The sequence below is a fragment of the Diadema setosum genome, chromosome 20, assembly GCF_964275005.1.
Source record: "Diadema setosum chromosome 20, eeDiaSeto1, whole genome shotgun sequence".
Classification (NCBI taxonomy): Eukaryota; Metazoa; Echinodermata; class Echinoidea; order Diadematoida; family Diadematidae; genus Diadema; species Diadema setosum.
In genome coordinates this window covers 22,950,438-22,971,070 of record NC_092704.1, presented here as the reverse complement: position 1 = coordinate 22,971,070, position 20,633 = coordinate 22,950,438, and the positions used below count along the sequence as shown (strand labels likewise).

General features: G+C 37.7%; 1 protein-coding gene across 1 annotated transcript; it reads right to left on the bottom strand.

The window, feature by feature from the left end:
* Nucleotides 1-5,633: 5,633 nt before the first annotated feature.
* LOC140243812 (actin, cytoplasmic 1) lies at nucleotides 5,634-11,608 on the bottom strand. The gene is made up of 4 exons (XM_072323480.1): nucleotides 11,477-11,608; nucleotides 10,847-11,086; nucleotides 8,741-8,987; nucleotides 5,634-6,151 (listed from the first exon to the last, which is right to left on the bottom strand). The coding sequence occupies exons 1-4, from the start codon at nucleotides 11,600-11,602 to the stop codon at nucleotides 5,634-5,636; spliced, it is 1,131 nt and encodes a 376-aa protein (XP_072179581.1). The 5' UTR covers nucleotides 11,603-11,608.
* Nucleotides 11,609-20,633: the final 9,025 nt, after the last annotated feature.

The window sequence follows — 20,633 nt, the reverse complement described above, 5'->3', positions numbered from 1 at the left end:
GCCTGGATGTTATTTCACTCCTCACACTGTACACATCCATGCCTATTTTCACATAGTTTGATTGTTAGACGTAAATTCGAACTTCATAACATAAATAAATATACAGACTATGTAGATGATTTCTGAAGGTTTGCATGATGGAACTATATCAAATATCAAATATTCTGCGTGGTATTCATAGTATTGGCCCTTTTTGAGACCTCGTTTAACAGAAATCTTCGCGGTGCGTCGCAGGACGGCGAAGTTATTTCAAGGAAGCGTAGTCATTTTTTATTTTATTTTTTTTTTTGTTTTTGGATCAAATTTGTCCACATAATGACACCCTTTGTATTTTAATTTCTCTTGACATCTGAACATTATGTGAAGTCACATGAGTTAAAGCATTATAACTTAGTAGCTTGACGAAATATGAGAATACATTGAAATCCATGAGCAAAATGTTATTCCCCCCCCCCATGAACATGTACGTATGATTTCCATTTAGATAAAATGGACTAACAATATATCGTATAACGAGATAATGACTGTATCCGCGAATGTGTGGGTATTACATTGTGATTTTCTCCCCGTTCGTGATAACAAACTAGCTTACCTAATTAACAATTCATGATACAAAGGAAATAAGAAGCCTACAGACTAGCAAATAATTAAGGGAAAACGATACAGTACATTCTATTCCTAAACCCCTGTCTGAGTGTTCAGAAGATATTACAAGTATACTTCTACACTCCGAATAAGCAGAAACATTGCAGCTCCTAGTTTTAGGTACAAAATAAATCTGAGGCAAATGTTTAATTCTTATTTCCTAGTACAATTCCGGCATTAGATTTTGTGCAGGGGCCATTAAAAAAAAGAGTAAGAGGAAGAAGATTTATTGAATTACTTTGGGTGGTTGTCCCCAAAATGAGGAGAAATATAATGTATACGCGCGATTAACACTCTTCGAAGGCATTACGAGAAATTGTATTTCTCCTGCCAGAAGGAAAAATAAAACAACAATAAAAGAAAGTACATTTTTATCCCATAATAGGATTACAGCCAAACATAACAGATTATTTCCATCTTTCTGATATGTCGCTTTTTTTTTTTTGGGGGGGAGGGGGTCAGGGGATGTCTGTTCCCTTTATTCCCAATTTCTAAATAGGCAGCTTAGCCTCTTTTTCCTTTAAAGCATTTGAATGTATATGTCATTGTGTTTGGATGGTGTGTATTGGTAGGTGCGTACGACTGTTTATCAGTACACATAACCATGAAGCTACTCCTTGACATAACTGTGTACGTATATTTGTGTATGCACAATGCGAGCGCATACGTGTACGTTATACTATTAGTGTTCTTTTATTCGTTAAGTATTTCGAGTATACCTCAATTCATCTACCGAACTTATCTACCTTAGAAAATCTTTCTTTCATCTAGCTATTCATCTTCATCTATATACTATACTGCCCTACTTTGGCAAAAGGAAGCAAGTGACAAAAGTGACATTTCTCGTAAAAGAGCAAAATGTGTCTGTCATGTACACTGACGTCAATGGACTATCATGATCCTTATCTAACATATCTCTAGTAGGATGAGTGTTTCTGCATGGAATTTGGCCTGGAAGAAGAGGTCATTATGTGAATTATGAAAACATCAATAACTAAAATTCGAATGGTATGTCACTTACTTCCTTTTGCCAAAGTAGAGCAGTATACTTTCTCACCCCTTTTTCAGACAGACAGGCACAGACGCACACACACGCACATACACACACATGCATTCTCCACCCTCAATTTGTCCCTATCTTCTTTCTCTCTCTCTCATATTCGCTCACGCGTTTTTCAAGCTATATAATAGTACAATGTTTATTTTTTTTCTCCGTGTCAATTCTTTATTATTTGTCCTTCTTTTTGAATATCTTATAACAGTTGTATTTCTGTCTGTCTCCTTGCCTTGCCTCCTGTGTATTATCACTATATATCTCTCATGTATATACCACTCTCGTTTCCCCCGCTGTGTTATACTCTTATTAATTTAAAAGACTAAGCAGGTGGAAAGTAGAACAATCGGATGATTCGTGCATGCAATTGCACTGCTGGACCGCCCGCAGGGTTATTTGCTACAACAGGGGATTTCATATCAGAAATGTATAGCGCACGCAAGATTAAAATCTTTCGTCGGTAATTTCCGCCGAGTGTGCTCGTCATTTGATCACGTAATACATTCACTGCGACTTCCTGCCTGGATCAGCGATATTGCCCTACTTTATTCTGTTCTGTTTCGTAGTTTTATCATATCATATTGATGTAACTGAGGCCGAATCTTTCCTACGGGTAATTCCTCAACATGAAAATGATATCAAGTCCATGTCATCTTCAAGTATAAAAATTATGACAACATGTTGTTCAAGATGAAGAAATCTTCATGAAAAGTATCATCCATAATAAGTAAGATAACACGTAAGGTGCAACTATACATGACAATAACATTTTAATCACAAAGGCAGTGGAATCCAACTGTCAGTGGCCCTGGGTTACATGTAAATGTTTACAGATACTGCTATTGGTGTGATATTCAAATTACACACAGCCATTATAGCACTTTTGCATATTAGAAAGCAAAGAGAGTTTTACTCTGCGAAATGCTGTTCAAGTCCGTCAAACACACAAATCTGTTGGTGGTTGATCACTTTCTGCGCCACAATACCCCCCCCCCCCCAAAAAAGCTACAAAACAATACAAAAACAAAGCGAAATATAAGATACAACTCTTGAATCGTCTCCAAATAAAGTCAATTCATGCAAATGCAATCACGAGTCTCAAGAAGCTCCTCAAAATCATAGAATATGCCATTAAACATTAAATGTTTACTATACTAAAACTAGAAATTAGAACAGGAGAAGATGAAGATGATGATGAAAAAATAGAAGAAAGAGAGAAGAAGATAAGGAAGCAGAAGAAGAAGAAGACGAGGAAAAAGAATAATGACAAGAAGATGAAGAAGAAAAGAAGAAAGAAGGTATGGATGAAGAAGAATATGGTGAAATAAGAGGTGGAAGAGGATAAGAAAAGAAGAACGTGATGGTGGATGAGGAGAAGGAGGAAGAAGAGGGAGAGGAGAGGACGAGGAAACAAGAGAAAGAAATAGAAGAAGGATATAAATAGGATGAGGATGAGAACGGTAGCTTTAAGAAGGGAAACCTCGACCTAAGGAAACAACATTACTGTTTCGCCTTCTACCGTGTCATCCATCGTCCCTGGGGCAAAGAAGTGACATTGCTCATTGCACGTTTTAATTGCAAAATATCGTTACGCCATGGACTCTTTTCTTTTCGCGTAAACCAGGTTATTTCTATGCCCCCACATGGACACGATGTTAAACTCGAATGAAAGCAGGGAAACAAACTAACTGGACGACTGAGTAATACGACATGCTTCACCATTGCGTCACATATTGATGTCTCCTTTGTACTTTTCCGCGCTTACATTTCATGATTCTGCACTTCTCAAGAATTATAATTCTTCTCACGAATTTGTCCAAATACATCAAGGAAAATTCATTTTTGCCACTCATCCACTCAAAAAGAGAAAGTCATAGCAATGCCACTATTCCTGCGTACCAAGAACGTGTGCTACACAAACTATGTCTCTTATCTTCTTATCTTATTCTATCATATCTTATCTTCTTATCTAGGCATGACCACTTCTGCCACTTTCTAAGCTTCTCTTTTTCCTAGAAATTGTGTAAATTTGTCCATTCCTTCAGTTTTCCTCTTTGATATATTTGTTTCTATGACGGTGTGTCACCATGTAAGAAACAGGGAAGAAAAAATTAGATAAACCTAATCATTTAGTCACTGGTCAATCTATCAATCAATCAATCAATCAATCAATCAATCAATCAATCAAATAATTAATTAATCAATCAATCAGCCAATCAATAAATCAATCGATCAATATCTGTCTATCTATCTTTTCTTATATCAAGCAACCAATCAATCAGTTAGTTAATCAATCAATTAATCAGCCAATCATTAAATCAATTAATCAATCGATCAATATCTGTCTATCTATCTATCTTATATCAAGCAACCAATCAATCAGTTATTTAATCAATCAATCTATCTATCAGTCTATTTATTTACCTTCCAATCAAGCAACCAATCAATCAATTAATGATTTATCAATCAATCAATCAATCAATTAATCAATCAATCTATCTATCTATCTACCAAACAATCGGACAATTGATAAATCCGCCGCTCTATCTATCTATCTTTCTTTCTACGATGTTACAGCTAGTCTCTTGACTGGAAGGATTATTTTTCCTTGTTCAGCGGCTATCGAGAGGCCATGCTCCTGGTCAGTGGATGAGTTGCAGACATAGACATGGTAGCACACTATCTTGTCATCGTTTAGCCCAATTTCGCCAGACGTATTATTGTTACTGACCTTTGAGTTCATGTCATTTCGTATTGTTAACTGAAATGGAAAAGTGAATAGGAACAACTACAATGACAGAAACAGCTGTAAACTAAAGAAACCAATGCTTAATAGTTTTCACTGAGGAAGGAACAACTAACCGAATGATAATTTGCAATGCTGCAAACCATGATTAAGTAATTCATAATTGATGAGTATACATCAATGCAGACACTTGATGTTGTAGAAGAGTTGTGTGTTCGGGCAACTTTATTAGATTGTGAAAATGGATTGGTATTCTTCAATACGAGAAGATGATTATACGAAAGAAGAAAAGTATTAAGACTAGATTGATTTTGTGTGTATATTGTCATAGTTCAACTAGCACTGACTTAATTACAGTAGATCTAATTGTCTGCATTTTCGTCTTTATTATCTTATCTTACTATAGAACTGTAAAATGCAATGCTTAACTGGCCTCTGTCTAACATATTCTATGCTATGTTACTTAGCTAGCTTACATTATCAATAATATTCCACTGCACTATAAATACCCCTGAATTGCAACGTTTGTGAGTATCATTTCCGTGTTAGAAACAAGCTCTCTTTCAACTCTCCACACTCAAACCACGAAAACCCAGTACTGTGCCGTTACAATGAAAAAAAAAAAACCACCCAATCCTCTTAACTTCTTGGGAATGTAACAGCAGCTTGGATAACAAGTTGGCAAAGACAATTGTACTTTTAATTCAAGCATTCTTCTTTAACGTGGTATTGAATTGCATCGGCTTAATGAGTATACCCACAGAACAACTTTGTTATTCTCCCTGAAGAATTGTTGGAATTTGTTCAATGACATCTAGATTTTAAAGAGCCGTTGATATTTCCACTGTGGTTTACACAATCGGAAAGTTAAATTCAGGCAATGACAAAACACTGGGTGTAAAGGACGCCTCATCGTCGTTCTTACAAACAGTGTACTGTAGGCCTACCATACTAGAAATTAATCAAGCAGAGTCAATGGCTTTTTCGTTGAATGAAAGAGTGCCCGCCATGTACATGTTGCCCTCGTATTCACATGTCAATAGATATCGCCCTGCTTTGGATTTTGGTTGATATACATCGTCACCATATAAAAGGGAAACATTAAGATCATACGTCTCCATTATTAGGCAGCTATAATGTGAATACAATGAATGTGGTGTAATGATAATAATTGCCAATATTGAAACTTTAAAAGCATTTGCGATGCACTATCGCGGGTCCGCTCTCGTTATATTCCGCCCGGCTGATCCACATATGCTGGAAAGTGGACAAGGACGATAAGATCGATCCGCCGATCCAAACCGAGTATCGCCGCTCTGGAGGTGCCACGACTTTGATCTTCATCGTAGGTGGCGCTAGGCTGATCAATTCGCGCTGCATGCGATCCGCGATGCCCGGAAACATCGTGGTGCCGCCGGAGAGCACAACGTTGGAATAGAGGTCGCGCCTGATGTCGACGTCGCATTGGAGTATCCCGTGGTACGTGGTGTCCTGAACGCCAGGTGTCTCAAGGCCAAGACTGGAGGGGCGAAAGAGTGACTCTGGACACCGGAAACGCTCGCTTCCGATGGTAATCACCTGGCCGTCTGGGAGCTCGTAGGTTTTGTCCAGCGAAGACGACTCGCTCCCGAGGCCGAGCTCCTGTTCGAAGTCGAGTGCAACGTAGCACAGCTTCTCCTTGATGTCCCGCACGATTTCTCTTTCAGCTATACATAAAGATTATTGGGGGAAAAAGAGAAAAAGACACAATTAAGTTTTTTTTTCCTGACATCGATTGTTTTTATAGACTTTTCGTGAACATAAATTTCCGTGCACCTCAGGAAGTTGAAATATCACTTAAATTGTATTAGTAGAAAAGAAAATGGGATTCCATCGGGATTCGAACCCGAGACCTCCGGATTACTAGCCCGTAGCTCTACCGACTGAGCTATAGAAAGCCCTAGTTCAGTGTTCGTCCCAGAAACCCTTAATTCTCAATGGTCGAATATTCAGAAGCTATGTAGCAGTGTGTTTGTGTGTGAAACACACGCACACACTTGAACCTGGCATAAACCCAAAGGATATTTCAACTTGAGGATAAATGCGAGGGATCACCAAAGTGATGCAGCTTTTTAAGTCTGTATTAAGCGCAAACAGAAGAAAACTGATCAGAAATGAATAAAATTTATTACATTCATGATATAATTATAGTCACAAATATTGTTATTTACTTCTTTGCTCATTTTTCCACTAATAAATCATATTCATTTCTGGTTAGTTTTCTTCTGTTTGCGTTTATCACATTTATTTAATTACAAAACAAAGTCTCTTACACAGTAACTGATGCAAAAATTAATAAATGATACATCGAGAGGAATTATGGTCAAATATCACTTCGCTCGAACGGATAAAAACCACAACAGGAAGTGATCAATGAATTATTCAGAAAGCGATGACGGCTTTATTTTAGTCAAGTCCGCTTTTGATAATTCCTAACGAGAAATTTTGAGGAAATTATCACTCCACTCTATCGAACCGGAAGGGTGACGAAGGTACAAAGTGTATCATTTCAGAATTCGCTCGATCTTGCAAGCTTCATGTGCTCTACTCCAAGATAATTGACACCACACATTGATTTGAATTGTTGCAAATCTAGCATTTGCTTTGGGAACATTTGGTTTTAAAGACGAACACCACATCCTAGTAGCTATTATATTTCTTATCATTTAGTATTAGCTCCATTAGTTTTTATGAAACTAACTTTCTTAATTATTTGTTCTGTCACATTTTGTACTATCATGTTCACGATTCATGTAATACATAGGATATTGTCCGTTTCTCTTGTGTATGAGTTTGATGTTCGGTGTTTTTGTGGTACACTCTCTTATTTTATTACATTAGCAGTTAAATCATGCCACATTGTACTCTCTCTCTCTTAGCGATCAAGAAAATAGATGAGAATGGAAAATATAATCATATGTATTATAACATTGATATTATCCATTTGCATCTATTTTCATTATCGCTGAGAGTAAAAAGTTAAAGGAACTGTACAGTACTGGTTGAGGTGAGGATTCAGGTTTTTGACATTCCTAAGTGAGATAATGAGAAACCTCTTATGAAATATGAAAGAGCATGTAATCTTAAGAAGGATTCAACGTTTATTTGATGAAAATCGGTTTTCAAATGGCTGAGATATCCAAAAAAAGTGATAATAATAAAATGCGACAGGCCACGTCTTTTTTAGGATCTCTTTGTTTCACTTTGTTTTTTGGATATCTCAGCCATTTCAAAACCGATTTTCATCAAATAAACTTTTGATTCCCCTTAGAATTACATGCTCTTTGACATCTCATAGAGTGGTTCCTGAATATCTCTCAAAACGTTAAAAGCTAAATCCTCACCTCAACCAGAACTGTACAGTCCCTTTAAGAATGAAAAAACATATGAATATGAAAATGCTTGAGGCAAAAACATGAACACAAACATGATTACAAAATGGTGATGGTGAGAGAGACTTAAAGAGTTAAGGACAAAAGGAGGAAGATATGGGGGAAAATAAATTGTAAAGGACATTGCAGAGGAAAGAGAAACGGATGCGACTATTGGACGAATGTCAAGATTGATATGATATACGGAAAAAAGAGAGACAAATACATGTACTTGATCAAACATGTAGATAGGTAGATAAATAGACAGAAGGTTGGATAGATACACGGACATACAATCAGACGGACAGATAGGTAAAGAAGGGAGAGAGAGGAGACAGAAAGACGGACAGACAAACAGACGGACAGAAAGAAAGAGAGGGGAGGGGTAGAGGGAGAGAGGGAAGGGAAATGGGGGGGGGGGGGGGACAAGGAGGAGGAGGGGGAGAGAGGGAAGGGGTGATGGTATACTGCTCTCCACCCTTCGTATAGACACCTCCACTTCACAGGCGCAGATGTACCCGTGTAAAAAGTAATTATGGCACGTGGCATACAATCAGTCATGCAGTCGTATAGAACCTGTGTATAAAAGCGAGAGGGAGCTGCTGAATGAATGCATTATGCTTGTGAGAAAATGGAGGTCTTCTAACGAAATGTGTTTGGAATGAGGTCTTGTACATTGACGCTTCCGCTAAACCTCCGCTGAAAAAACAACAACAACAACAACAAAAGCAATTCAAATATGTGCTGGAAATCAGTCGTGTATAAGCGAAGAGTATAAAGAATTGCAGATCATGCCAGTACTGTGAAATATCTGCAACGGATGACGATGTTATATTAAGATTGTATAGGCTCTTACAATACATTTCGGCCAAAAGCCCAACTTACCAGTGGTTGTAAACGAGTAGCCCCTCTCCGTCAATAGTTTAATGAGGTAATCGGTGAGGTCACGCCCCGCTAGGTCCAGTCGGGTGATGGCGTGGGGTAGGGCGTAGCCCTCGTAGATGGGTACGGTGTGAGTCACCCCGTCGCCCGAGTCCATCACCATGCCCGTGGTTCGGCCCGAGGCGTAGAGCGAGAGAACGGCCTGGATCGCCACGTAGAACGCCGGGCATGTAAACGTCTCGAACATAATCTTATGGGGGGGGGGGGGGGATTTTGGAACGTTTGTAAAGAAAAAAGCGATGTAAACATTTTCGGAAACATACAGCACATATATTATAATGGTATGGTATAATATAACCAGAAGATAACAGACCTTTATGATTTCAGTGATCTAGCAGATTACTACGTGTAGCTCAACACGTGTAAAGATTAACCCCAATATCTTTAAAGTGTACTGAGTGTTGCTAAGTACCTGTGTCTTTGCTAGCTATCATACTGTCACAGCTCTGTCACTTTTCATCTTGTTCTGCCTCCTCTCTCTCTCACACATGTCTATTTTCCTTATTTCTATTTATTAGTTTCTTTTTCCTTCAATGCGCATAGAGACATTAATCTATTTTTGTGATATGCGCCATATAAATATGGTTTATTATTATTATTATACTGAATTTTAAAAGCGTTTAATTTCCGGTAGATATATAAAATAAACCAAAGCATGAAAGATATAACATCGTAACGCTCCTCTTATTATCGTTGTTTCTTTCATATTTGTTTTCGTATCTTTCTCTCTCCCCCATCATCCTTTAATCCATCCCTCCCTCTGTCCCTCCCGATCTCTCCCTGCATTAATATTTTCTATCTCCTCCTCTCTTTCTCTCCTTGAATCACTCTGTGTCGCTTTTCCTTTCATCCTCTCTCTTTCACCTTGCTTGAATTGTTGGAGGGCAATCAGCTGTGAACTGAACAAAAAATCGACTTTCTCTCTTTTTTTTTTTTCTAATCGAGATCCATTTAGAGCTTCCATTACCAAATGAGTGAACTTAGAAAGTACCACATTTTTAACAAATTGAATAGATTGAGCAACAAATCCTCCAGCAGCGCTTTTAGGCTAGGTGAGAGACAGATAACGCAAATCAAAGTGAAAATTCAAAAGGGGAATTATTGTTGACAAGCCTCATGCATTACGGCGCGATGATGCTACTGTAATGTTGCCTTGGGTACTAAAAAGCACATGAAAAAAAAAAACCGCGAAAAGTCGATGTATTTCAGGGGAAAAACATCCCATATTATCCAGGGAAATCAAAGGATGCAGGGTGAGGCTTTTAGGTCTTATTCTCGTCTTATTTAAATGTTTTCGTCTTGCAAAGGTTAGAGGTTGTGGAAAGTTCAAGATGTAAGAAAAATGTACGAATGATCTATTTCTTACCCATCTCCTGCACTAATCATGCTAATAGGAATGAGAAAACATGGATAGGTAGACAGAAAGAGATGCAGACGGGCAGGAAACGCATGGAAATGTAACCCCCCCCCAAAAAAAAAAAAAAAAAAAAAAAAGCTTCATTAAACACAAACACCGACACACGCACACACACACACACACGAACACACAAACACATACACACGGTATACATAGACCCATACGTATAATACATCTATACGTAAACACATCTATCTATCTATCTATCTATCTATCTATCTATCTATCTATCTATCTATCCATCTATCTATCTATTTATCTATCTATCTATGTATCTATCTATCTATCTCGTATCAGGACAATTACCCCCGACTAGATACCGGTTAGTAAGATAGGGTTAGAGTAAAGATTAGGGTTAGAGTTAGGTTTAGGGTTAGGATTAGAATTTGGATTTGGGTTAAGGTCTGGGGAAGGGCCTGGGATATTGTCCAGGAGTTGATTGTCCTCGAACCAGCAATCTAGCTGTCATGTACTGGAAATGCCAGGGGCAGCCGAAAGAGAGGTTGAGAGGAGGGGAGCAGTATCTTTAGAAGTATCTGGGATAAGACTGAAGTACATGAAAGATATGACAGATATACATGAAAGATAAGAAGTATACTAGGGGACTGAGCAAGCACCAACGTGCCACCAACCTGCGTCATCTTCTCCCGGTTAGCCTTGGGGTTGAGAGGGGCCTCGGTCAGGAGCAGGGGGTGCTCCTCGGGCGCGATGCGGAGCTCGTTGTAGAAGGTGTGGTGCCAGATCTTCTCCATGTCGTCCCAGTTGGTGACGATGCCGTGCTCGATCGGATACCGCAGGCTGAGGATGCCGCGCTTGTGCTGGGCCTCGTCCCCGACGTAGTAGTCCTTCTGACCCATGCCCACCATCACGCCCTGGCGTCACCATGGAAACAAAATTGGTCATAAAGATGCCTCAAAACATAAGGCAGGTGCTTAATAGTCATGATAGTGGAATGATGTTATGTTCGATTGCATCATGACACTATGCCATCAGTATTGATTGAATGTTAGGTTTTCTTGGGCATGCCTTTCAACACACTCTGTTATCACCCTTCCAAAAATAAAAGACAGCTTAACACAATTTTAACCGATTAATGGTGAATTGCCTTTTTCAAAATTGGTCTCAAAATGTTATTCATTAATCATTATGCCTGACAGTGTTTCTGGTAGCTATGACAGGGTTACATGCATAAAAGATCTGTACTAAGGTGTTCGGAAATGACTTGAAAGACAAACATGATGAAAAAAAAAATCTCATCTGACCTTGTGCCGCGGTCTCCCGACGATGGACGGAAAGACAGCCCGTGGTGCATCGTCCCCTGCGAATCCACTTTTACACATTCCTGAGCCGTTGTCGACGACTACGGCTGATGCCTCTTCATCCACCATATCGAATGAAGAGTATTGGCCACGTAAGAGCAAACTGCATGTAATAAGGACAGATGAGGTTGAACACCGGTTAGTGTAGCATGGTGTCATGACCATGATTATCAAAGAATGACCAATGGAATAAAAAAGCACGTAGCGTAAAGTTTATAATGATTATCAATGTCTACCCCTTAGACTGTGAGTATGGCCCACCACTTAAAGTTCCTAAATATCCTTTATATGTGCTTCGAGTGCCGATTAGCACAGAAAAACCTATGGCATTGCACACACTGTCCAAAGTCCGTGGAGCACAAGTTTAACGCATCAGGCACGGTGTCAGGGCAACACATTTTGTTTTGTGTTACATGATATTGGTGGATATACTTATCTTTTATGAGGACAAGTATCAACGTAACGGTATGACGACATCAAGTCCTTTGCTCGTTTATACCATCTATAATACCATCAGTACACAAAAACTAGAATACATTGTACTATGATTCGTTTTGAAAGAAGCATTATAATACTGTACCGAGGAAGGTGAATTACACCCAGTCGAACGATGGAGTCAAAAGAGTTGCCGCGCCTCTAGAACATTATTGACGCACATTTTGCATTTTGCTGCTATAATAATTTGCACTAAACTGTCATACACACACATACCCAGGCATAATCTAACGTCAAGTCTACAAATTACAACAGAAGAAATAGAACAAAAATGAACAACATACTCGCATTTTCCAGATATAGGCCTACATCTTTTCATAGAAGGTAGCATAGATAACGTACTTATACATACAAGCAAAGGCAACAGTCTTTACAAGACGATATTGTGGATGGCGAAAATGCACACTGATTAGTTTTAGTACAATCGTACAAGCAACAAAACCAAATTTACTAACGATATGTGCTGGAGGTTATGAATACATCCTAATAAACTATCAAAACAGGAACAAGACTAAATAACGTTGCATTTAGAAAGCAGTGGTAGATATGAATGTACTGTACGCCACTCACCGCTTACAGACAATACCTATTCCAAAACGGTTTCGCAAAAGATGATTGTTCGGCCTGGAATCTTTGTCCGTAGAAACGGATCCTCAGCTCAAATCCATGTCGTTAAGCCACTTTCTTCCAGAACTATATAACGCCGTTGATGCACAGGGGTGTGACTTTATGGGATGCTTGTTCTTATATACCAGCAAAGACGTTCTCGAAAATCTCGTCCCAGTGACAAGGATAAGTGTCCCCTACGCATGCACACACACGCCCATTCATCACGGTAGCAAAACAAAAGGCGCGTGATGTTAAAGGCTGTCTGCTCGACTATAAATATGTTGTTTCTACAGATTTCTCCCCAGCGATTTACAGAAGTAGGACACAAGGAATTGATTTTTCAAAGACATATCAAAAGATAAAGAAACAAAATTGATTTATGATGAAAAAAGAGAGGTGCAAGGGACAAAACCGACTCTGATTAATCATCAAATGTGCTTCTAAAAAGTGAGAAAATAATAGGACGACGCTCACTATATTCAAAGCTAAATCAGTTACTGAGTAAGAAGATACAACGACTTACGTTTTCAGCTCAAAGAGAATGCAAATTAATTGAACTCTCGTTCTTTAATGGTTATGTTTTACGTCTTCCCATCGTGGTTTGTACATACCAAGTTCTCCTCAAACAGTTTTCAAACCGTTCACAAGTAAAAATGGAGTCAATCAATCTACACAGAGTTGCTCATTTTATTTCTTTTTTTCTTGAGGGCGGCATGTAATAGTGAATAGAAATGCTACGACTGGATTTTCATTCTCCAGATATGTTTGGGAAGCAAGGGCATAACGACATATCTTAAACAAATAGCTTTTGTAATGTAGCCTAAGCCTATGGGAAACATTTCTAGTTGTTGGCCTATTACGTTTCAGCGCAGTGAACTTAAACGACAGAAATTCAAGGCGTGTATGCCACTTGGTAGTTAAATTGGTTGTGGAATATAATTTTTTTTTTTTTTTTTTTGGGGGGGGGGTGTTGTAGTGGAATGAGAATGTATTGAAGAGCTAGTACATCATCCACAATACGAGGACATGGGAAATAGATACACATCCACACACTATATAAACACGACGCACAGTTGATAATCCTGGACCATCAAGGGGAAAAGGGGGACACACAATGGGCTAGAGGACCATTTTCTCCAGCTGGTACAGCCAAACAACGCCTTCAGTTCAGCTTTCACGTTGGGGAGGTGACGAAGGCGCCACATGCGAGGGAAAATTTGATGAAAGAACGCGCGGGAGAAACGGTCACTTCCCTCGTTCATTTCTAGTCTTCATGTCAGGCTTATTTGACATTTTATGATATTGTCGTGTGTATTCACCTATATTCAGAAGTGAATGCAATGCAAATGAAATATCAACATAACACGAAAAACAGCTGTACGGTAGCCATATTCAGAGAAATGAACAATACAAAATTATAAGGTCATGAAACAGCTGTATATTACAATCAATAAATAATATATTACCACTAAGTTATATGTCGTCAGTTGAGAATGATAAGGGCGTTAAGTTGCCACTAAACCCATAGTGTTCACGACCACTTAACGCCCTTCTCATTCTCAACAGACGATGTAGAGTCAAGACAATATACCAATGGGTTAACAGACAAAATCTTGAATAAGGTAATTGTAATCAGCTAGGGTGATAGGATCCGTTATAAATTAGGCAATATAAGACTATTTTGACAAGATAATATCTGTAAAGGTGTACGTTTACACCCGTTGATAGATAAGAGTCAATGACCTTTGTGGGGACAAGTTTGAGGCAAACCCAGTAATCTAGACTATGCATCGGTACTGATGCTTCTGTCTCATCCTGCAGTTCTGATACATTTTGATGAGCGATTTTCACGTCTTGTCGGAAGACTAATGGTAAGTGAACGAGCCGGTTGGAAGGTATGAATGATGTGATAACGGTCATTTCAGTAGTCTCAGTATACAGATCTCTGATTATCATCAAGGTTCAAAATGTTGACCAATCGAGATCGTAGCATAGTTATACAAAACTCTGCAGTTGCGGGAAAATTGCAGGAACTGAAGAGGATTTAACGTAGGAAAGGGCAGTCCTTTATGTTTATCTAAATCGACGTGGAACACTTCCATCTGTCCTACTTTAACATTTTCTCAGACATTCAGAATAGCATCGTACACGTCAACCGTATCCGCCATATTTTCATCGAATAAACCTTATGAAGAAAGCAACTCTCTCTGGAACCAATAAAACGAATAAGAATTGAAAGTGTTAGCTCCTATAATGAGGTTACGCTATTGCATATACATACTTCATATGCATGCCACAATTTCGGACTGCAGGAGCTTGTTTGTTTGTTTGTTTGTTTATCTATTTTCCATTTCACATTAAAAATACACAGAAAGCTTGAATCATAATAGAGTAACCAAAAATTACAAAATGGATGGATAGCCCATTTCAGATTCATTATTAGAATGGTTCTGCTCTCCCACGGGGTCCAACAAGAGTAAAAGAAACCCAACACAAAAAGTACATGATGCATGATTAAAGTATAACCAAATCGGGACGAAGTGGTGAACGAGCTTTCCATTGTCAACGCAATTGTACACTGATTTTGATTAGGGCTCTAATCTCCTGTGAGCGCTTTGCGTCAAGCATATGGAATGAAACACACAGAAAATGTCGTGTAGCCGATGATCATAGACCTATACAGAATTCATAATCTATTTAAGAGAATACTTCAAATTATCTTATATGATTTTTTTTTTTGTACAAAAGTTATATGAATATTTGTCAGCATCTTGAAACATTTTGTTTCTTGTTATCTTTTCTGTTTAGTCTGTTGTGTTGGTTGCAGGATATGGTCAACCACTGTATTTGAATTTGTCAAAACAAAGAAAAGCCTCAGGCGTTAAAGTAAAGGTTTATTTCTTAACCACACTCGAAAATGTGGGCTGTATTCTTCAACATTGTAAGTAGGTCTCTAACCATGATAACGGATCATGATTAAAAAAAAAAATACCAACATAGTTTCATGTATACCATCACTGATCGATTAACCTCGAGTATACATAAATTTTTTTTTTTCCCTGGAAAGATTGCAACGGGTCTGAATTCCCAGCCTAGGGCTGATAAACCAGTCGATTAGGAATTTTGACATTTTTGACAAGTTGTGGGATTATCTCGTTTTGGGGCACAGATGTGTACAAATTGGCATTGCTGTACCAGCATCACGGTAGGAGGCCTAGTCGTGTCTATGCGACAGATATTTGGTGTCATGAATACTGTATGCTTATATCCCTACTCCACCAGTTCCTTCTCTCTCTCTCTCTCTCCTTTTCTCCTCTCTCTCTCTCTCTCTCTCTCTCTCTCTCTCTCACACACACACACACACACAAACACACCCACACACACACACACGCAAATTTTGGTCTCTCATTCTCTCCATCCCTCCTATCATGTATGTGCTTATGCAGGCACCAACACACACACACACACACACACAAACAAACACACATACAAGACAGGCACCTAAATACAATCACACATACATTTAAATGCATAATTCATGTAAAGCTTGTCTGAAAACACACTGACAGTAGTAGAAGCAGCGGTTGTAATAGTACATGTAGTAGCAGTAGAAGTAGTATAGTAGTTGTAGTAGTAGTGGTAGTAGTATTAGTAATAGTAGGTGTGTAGTAGAAGATAAAATAGTAGTAGTAGAAGTAGTAGTAGTAGAAGTAGAAGTAGTAGTAGTAGTAGTAGTAGTAGTAGTAGTACAATGTAGTACATGTAGTAGTAGTAGTAGTAGCAGGAGGAGGAGTAGTAGTAGTAGTAGTAGTACTAGTAATAGTAGTAGTAGTAGTAGTAGTAGTAGTAGAAGTAGTAACAGCAGTAGTTAGTAGTATACTAGTAGTCAACATCAATTCCATTCGATCAAAGTTACAGCATCAAACACAATGAGAGCTCACGACCAAGAATATGTGTGGAAAGAGATAGCGGAGGAAATGAGAAGGGAAAATGAGAAGATCAAAAAAGAAAAACCCAAAATCTTTCATAGGAAAAAAAATAATGTAAAAACATTACTAAGGTACAACCTTGAAGGAATGAAATGGGTCCATACATTTTTATTTCTAACTTGTATTTCAACAGCTGTCTTTCAAAACAGCATATATTACAACTATCTTCCGTTCATATACATGTATAATTTTAAACGAGTGGTACATTGTACATGTATTACAATTGCTTGCAGCTGGAAAGCACCAATGTCAACAAAAGTGAGTAAATTTGTTCATTCATCGTTTTTTAACACATCTGTAAAGATCACAAACCAGAGCGAGAAAGGCTTAGGCATTACATGCTACAGCTTGGACACAAATCAGTGTGTTTGTTATTGTTTTTTTTTTCCCAAACAATATTTCTATAACAGTCAATACTGTATTAGCCAGCAGCAAGATCATCATCATGAGGTTTCAAAAGCATTAATTTGAGATAATATCATAGACATACTCATTTGTTAAACCACCTTTATAAGCTATCAAATGCATACAACTTCATTATTCAAAACTCAATAGTTTTCTGCAAAGCAACTGAGAACATAACAATTCAAACATGCATGTTATCACAAGGAAGGAATTACTGTCTTTGGTTTCATGTTCTTTGTTTTTCACATAAGACTGAAAATTTATATATGTATCTATGTGACTAAAGGAATATCTATAGCATTCTTCCAATTCTAGCTTTTCATACTAAAATAAGTAATGGTTTAGTCTTGAAACAACATGCTACTGATGCAGACAATGTTACTGGCTGCAGTGAGTGTTTTCATGGACATGTACGCAATGTTTCTTCAAAGATTATCATGATTGCTCTTCCTTAGCACAAAAGTAAAACAAAGCATCAAAATACATTTTCAAGGCACCAAAAAAAGAAAGAAAAAAGAATACATCTGATTATTGAGTTGTCTCACTTTCAGCCATAGTTGCACTAAAATTTTGAATCTGTTTTAAAAGCAACTCCTGCTATAACGTAGTCCTTGGGACCGCCAGTTTTTCTTTCATAATATTGACATTTCATTATAACCAAACAAATAAAGTGTATAAACATGTATAGATGATAAAATGTATAGATGATAAATTTGGACCTGAATTTTACTTTGTTGTATCCAAAATTTTGTTATAACCATGTTAATTATAACAGGAGTGCACTGTACAATGTAAAATCAAGCGTACGTTTACACAAAAAGATTTTCAGTTTTCAACATTTTCAGTTTGTTATTCCATGGGCACAGAAGATGGAGGAAGCAACTCTGGGCTAATTATCATGAGGCCTGCGAAAGATCTCACATTGTGATCAAACTATTTCTTTATGTATATACGATATGCTCTGATGTTACCATAAAGTTAAAGATATCATGAGTGTAGGGCCCCTGTAATTAGAAAGACCATAACTTTCATGTAATTGCTAGATTCTTAATCAAAATTTTCATATCCAGTTAAACATCCCCATGATAAAAGGCTACAGCTTTCAAAACAGGCAACTATGCTTTTTTTTTTAAAGAGAAAATTGCTTCTTCATTTAATAAAACTTTCATATAGAAATGTGGGAAATATCAAGTGATAGCAGTGGTGGACTTTGTTGTTGTAAAACTCTATTTACTTCTATATCACACAACAGAACCAAGAAAATTTTACTACTTTCAAACACAGAAATCCTCCTACAGTTAATGAAATAAAATGAGACAAAAGTTATCTTTATCTCTCGCAATGAGCTGTGAAAACAAACATATACAACAATTGCGTCGAATGAAGTGAATTTTTTGGATGCATTGGTACTTACAAAACATGGTCTTGAATGTTGATTGCAAAGTGTATTGAATTTCTGGACAAGAAGGGCGTGTTTTGCCAGAAATTCTGTTTGCTTCCATTTTGTTATCACCACTACAGTAGGTGTTTCATTTAACAGGACAAATACAGTACATGTACTATGGTATCATACAAGACACATATTGCAATACTTAACTGAATGAATATCCTTAGAATGTTATATTTTTATGTCTGGTGCACCTGCATTTTCAGAATTGCAAGTTTTCACTGCAGGAAATCTTTTGGAAGATTGTGGTAGAATAAAGATAGGGGGCAAGATAAAGTTTTAGCATAGGTAGTACATATCTAAGAATTGCCCAAGGCCAACAGACATTCATTTTCAGAAGTACACTCTGATAGGCCCCAAATAAAAAGACAGGATGTAAAACCTCCTGGACGCAAATACAACAGGAGACAAGAGACAGAGCGGCACCTACCATGGAACAGCTTGATAACATCTTCAACACTAACTGGAAGACCTGGGGCCCATTTCATAAAACTTGTTATCAGTGACAACTGCCACATTTCTATGACAAATTTGCTCTCAGCCAATCAGATGCAAGGATTTCAGTAGCTTGTCACATCTATGACAACTTGTCACTGATGACAAGTTTTATGAAACGGGCCCCTGGGCTCTGTTGCATAAAAAGATGCAATCAAACGTAAGTCAGAAAATCAAACATAAGTCTGGTATCAGCCAATCAGAATTGAGTATTCAGAGACTTATGTTTGATATTCTGACTTAAGATTGATTTGGACTTTTATGCAACAAGGCCCTGCTGTATGAGCCATGCTGCCCTGCATCTTTCACCCATTATAGTGTGCACACAATAATTGGAAACCACTTTGGCAGTAACACTGCCTATTGTGACATGAAAAGAAGTTCAAGGTAACAAAGTCTTTACAGGCTTTACTCACCACTATCAGAACCACAACCCATTTCATCCCAACTTCAAACATTTTCATTGCTCTTCATTAAAGGGCTCGTATAGTTGTGGTTGAGACCTAATTTCAGGTTTCTAACATTTTGGGGGGAGATAATGAGAAACCTTTTATGAAATATGAAAGAGCATGTAATTCTATGAGGAATTTAACGTTTATTTGATGAAAATTGGTCTTGAAATGGCTGAGAAAAAAAAGAGCCATTCTAATAAAGTGTGGTACCCACACTTTATTACGATTGCTTCGTTTTACTTTGTTTTTGGATGTTTCAGTCATTCCAAACCCGATATTCATCATATAAACTTTGAATTCCTCTTAAAATGGTATGTTCTGTCTGTATCATAAGTGTTTTCTTGGTATCTCACAAAAAGTTAAAAGCCCAATTCTCATCTCCACCAATACTGTACCATCCCTTTAATGTCATAAAATAATGATTGAATCCAGAAAAAAAAAATAATCATAGGGATTTAATTTCCTCACCATTATGATTATATTCCAACCAATCCCAGATGATTGTTAGTCCAAATTAATCTACTGACAAAACGAACTGTCAATGAGCAGAGATTAGCTAATCTCCTTGATCCCTATTGTGTTACCAAGGAGGTTTTATACATTGAGTTCCAACTGGCTGTAATTATTCAAACAGTTGTCAGATTTCTATTGATGTACAAAAGAATTCCACAGGTGCACTTGTGCCTTTGATGATCGATGTTCCAAGCCACCGTCTTGCTGAGCAATCTGAAGATTCATTTTGATCGTTATCATAATGTTGGCCATATTTTGCTTATTTATTTATTAAATGAAATGATATTTCACTTAATAATAAAGCATGTAAAACAAAAGTCAATTCCGTTCAGAAATTTGCACAAAAGTGTAAATCACAGCTGTATTATGTGAAAATGTTTAAAACTGTAACATCCTTGAAAGCTGGTTTTATCACTTTTCGGCTTAATTTCCCCAATTAAAAGTAATATGGAATAATCTGCAAGTGTATAATTCTTTATTGATAGATATATCAGATTAGTGCCCACATATGCCCAGTCGAGTAATTTTCATCTTCATTTCAGCATTTTTTCCTCAATTTCTGTTCGCGCATCCTCGTGTCTGTACCATCTACCTTTTTATAAAAAGGGAGAGCAAAAAGTAATTACCATCACAAAGACATATCTTCCTTTGAAAGTGGCTGGTGATTATGCAATGAGACACGAGTCAATTGTCTT

What these genes read in the sequence shown, in the direction of transcription:
- LOC140243812 (XM_072323480.1), bottom strand. Translation starts at nt 11,602, where the DNA reads ATGGTGGATGAAGAGGCATCAGCCGTAGTCGTCGACAACGGCTCAGGA. An exon ending in TCGGGAGACCGCGGCACAAG is followed by an intron (nt 11,087 to 11,476) that starts GTCAGATGAGAT and finishes TGGTGACGCCAG; the next exon opens with GGCGTGATGGTGGGCATGGG. An exon ending in CTACTCGTTTACAACCACTG is followed by an intron (nt 6,152 to 8,740) that starts GTAAGTTGGGCT and finishes CTTTATGTATAG; the next exon opens with CTGAAAGAGAAATCGTGCGG.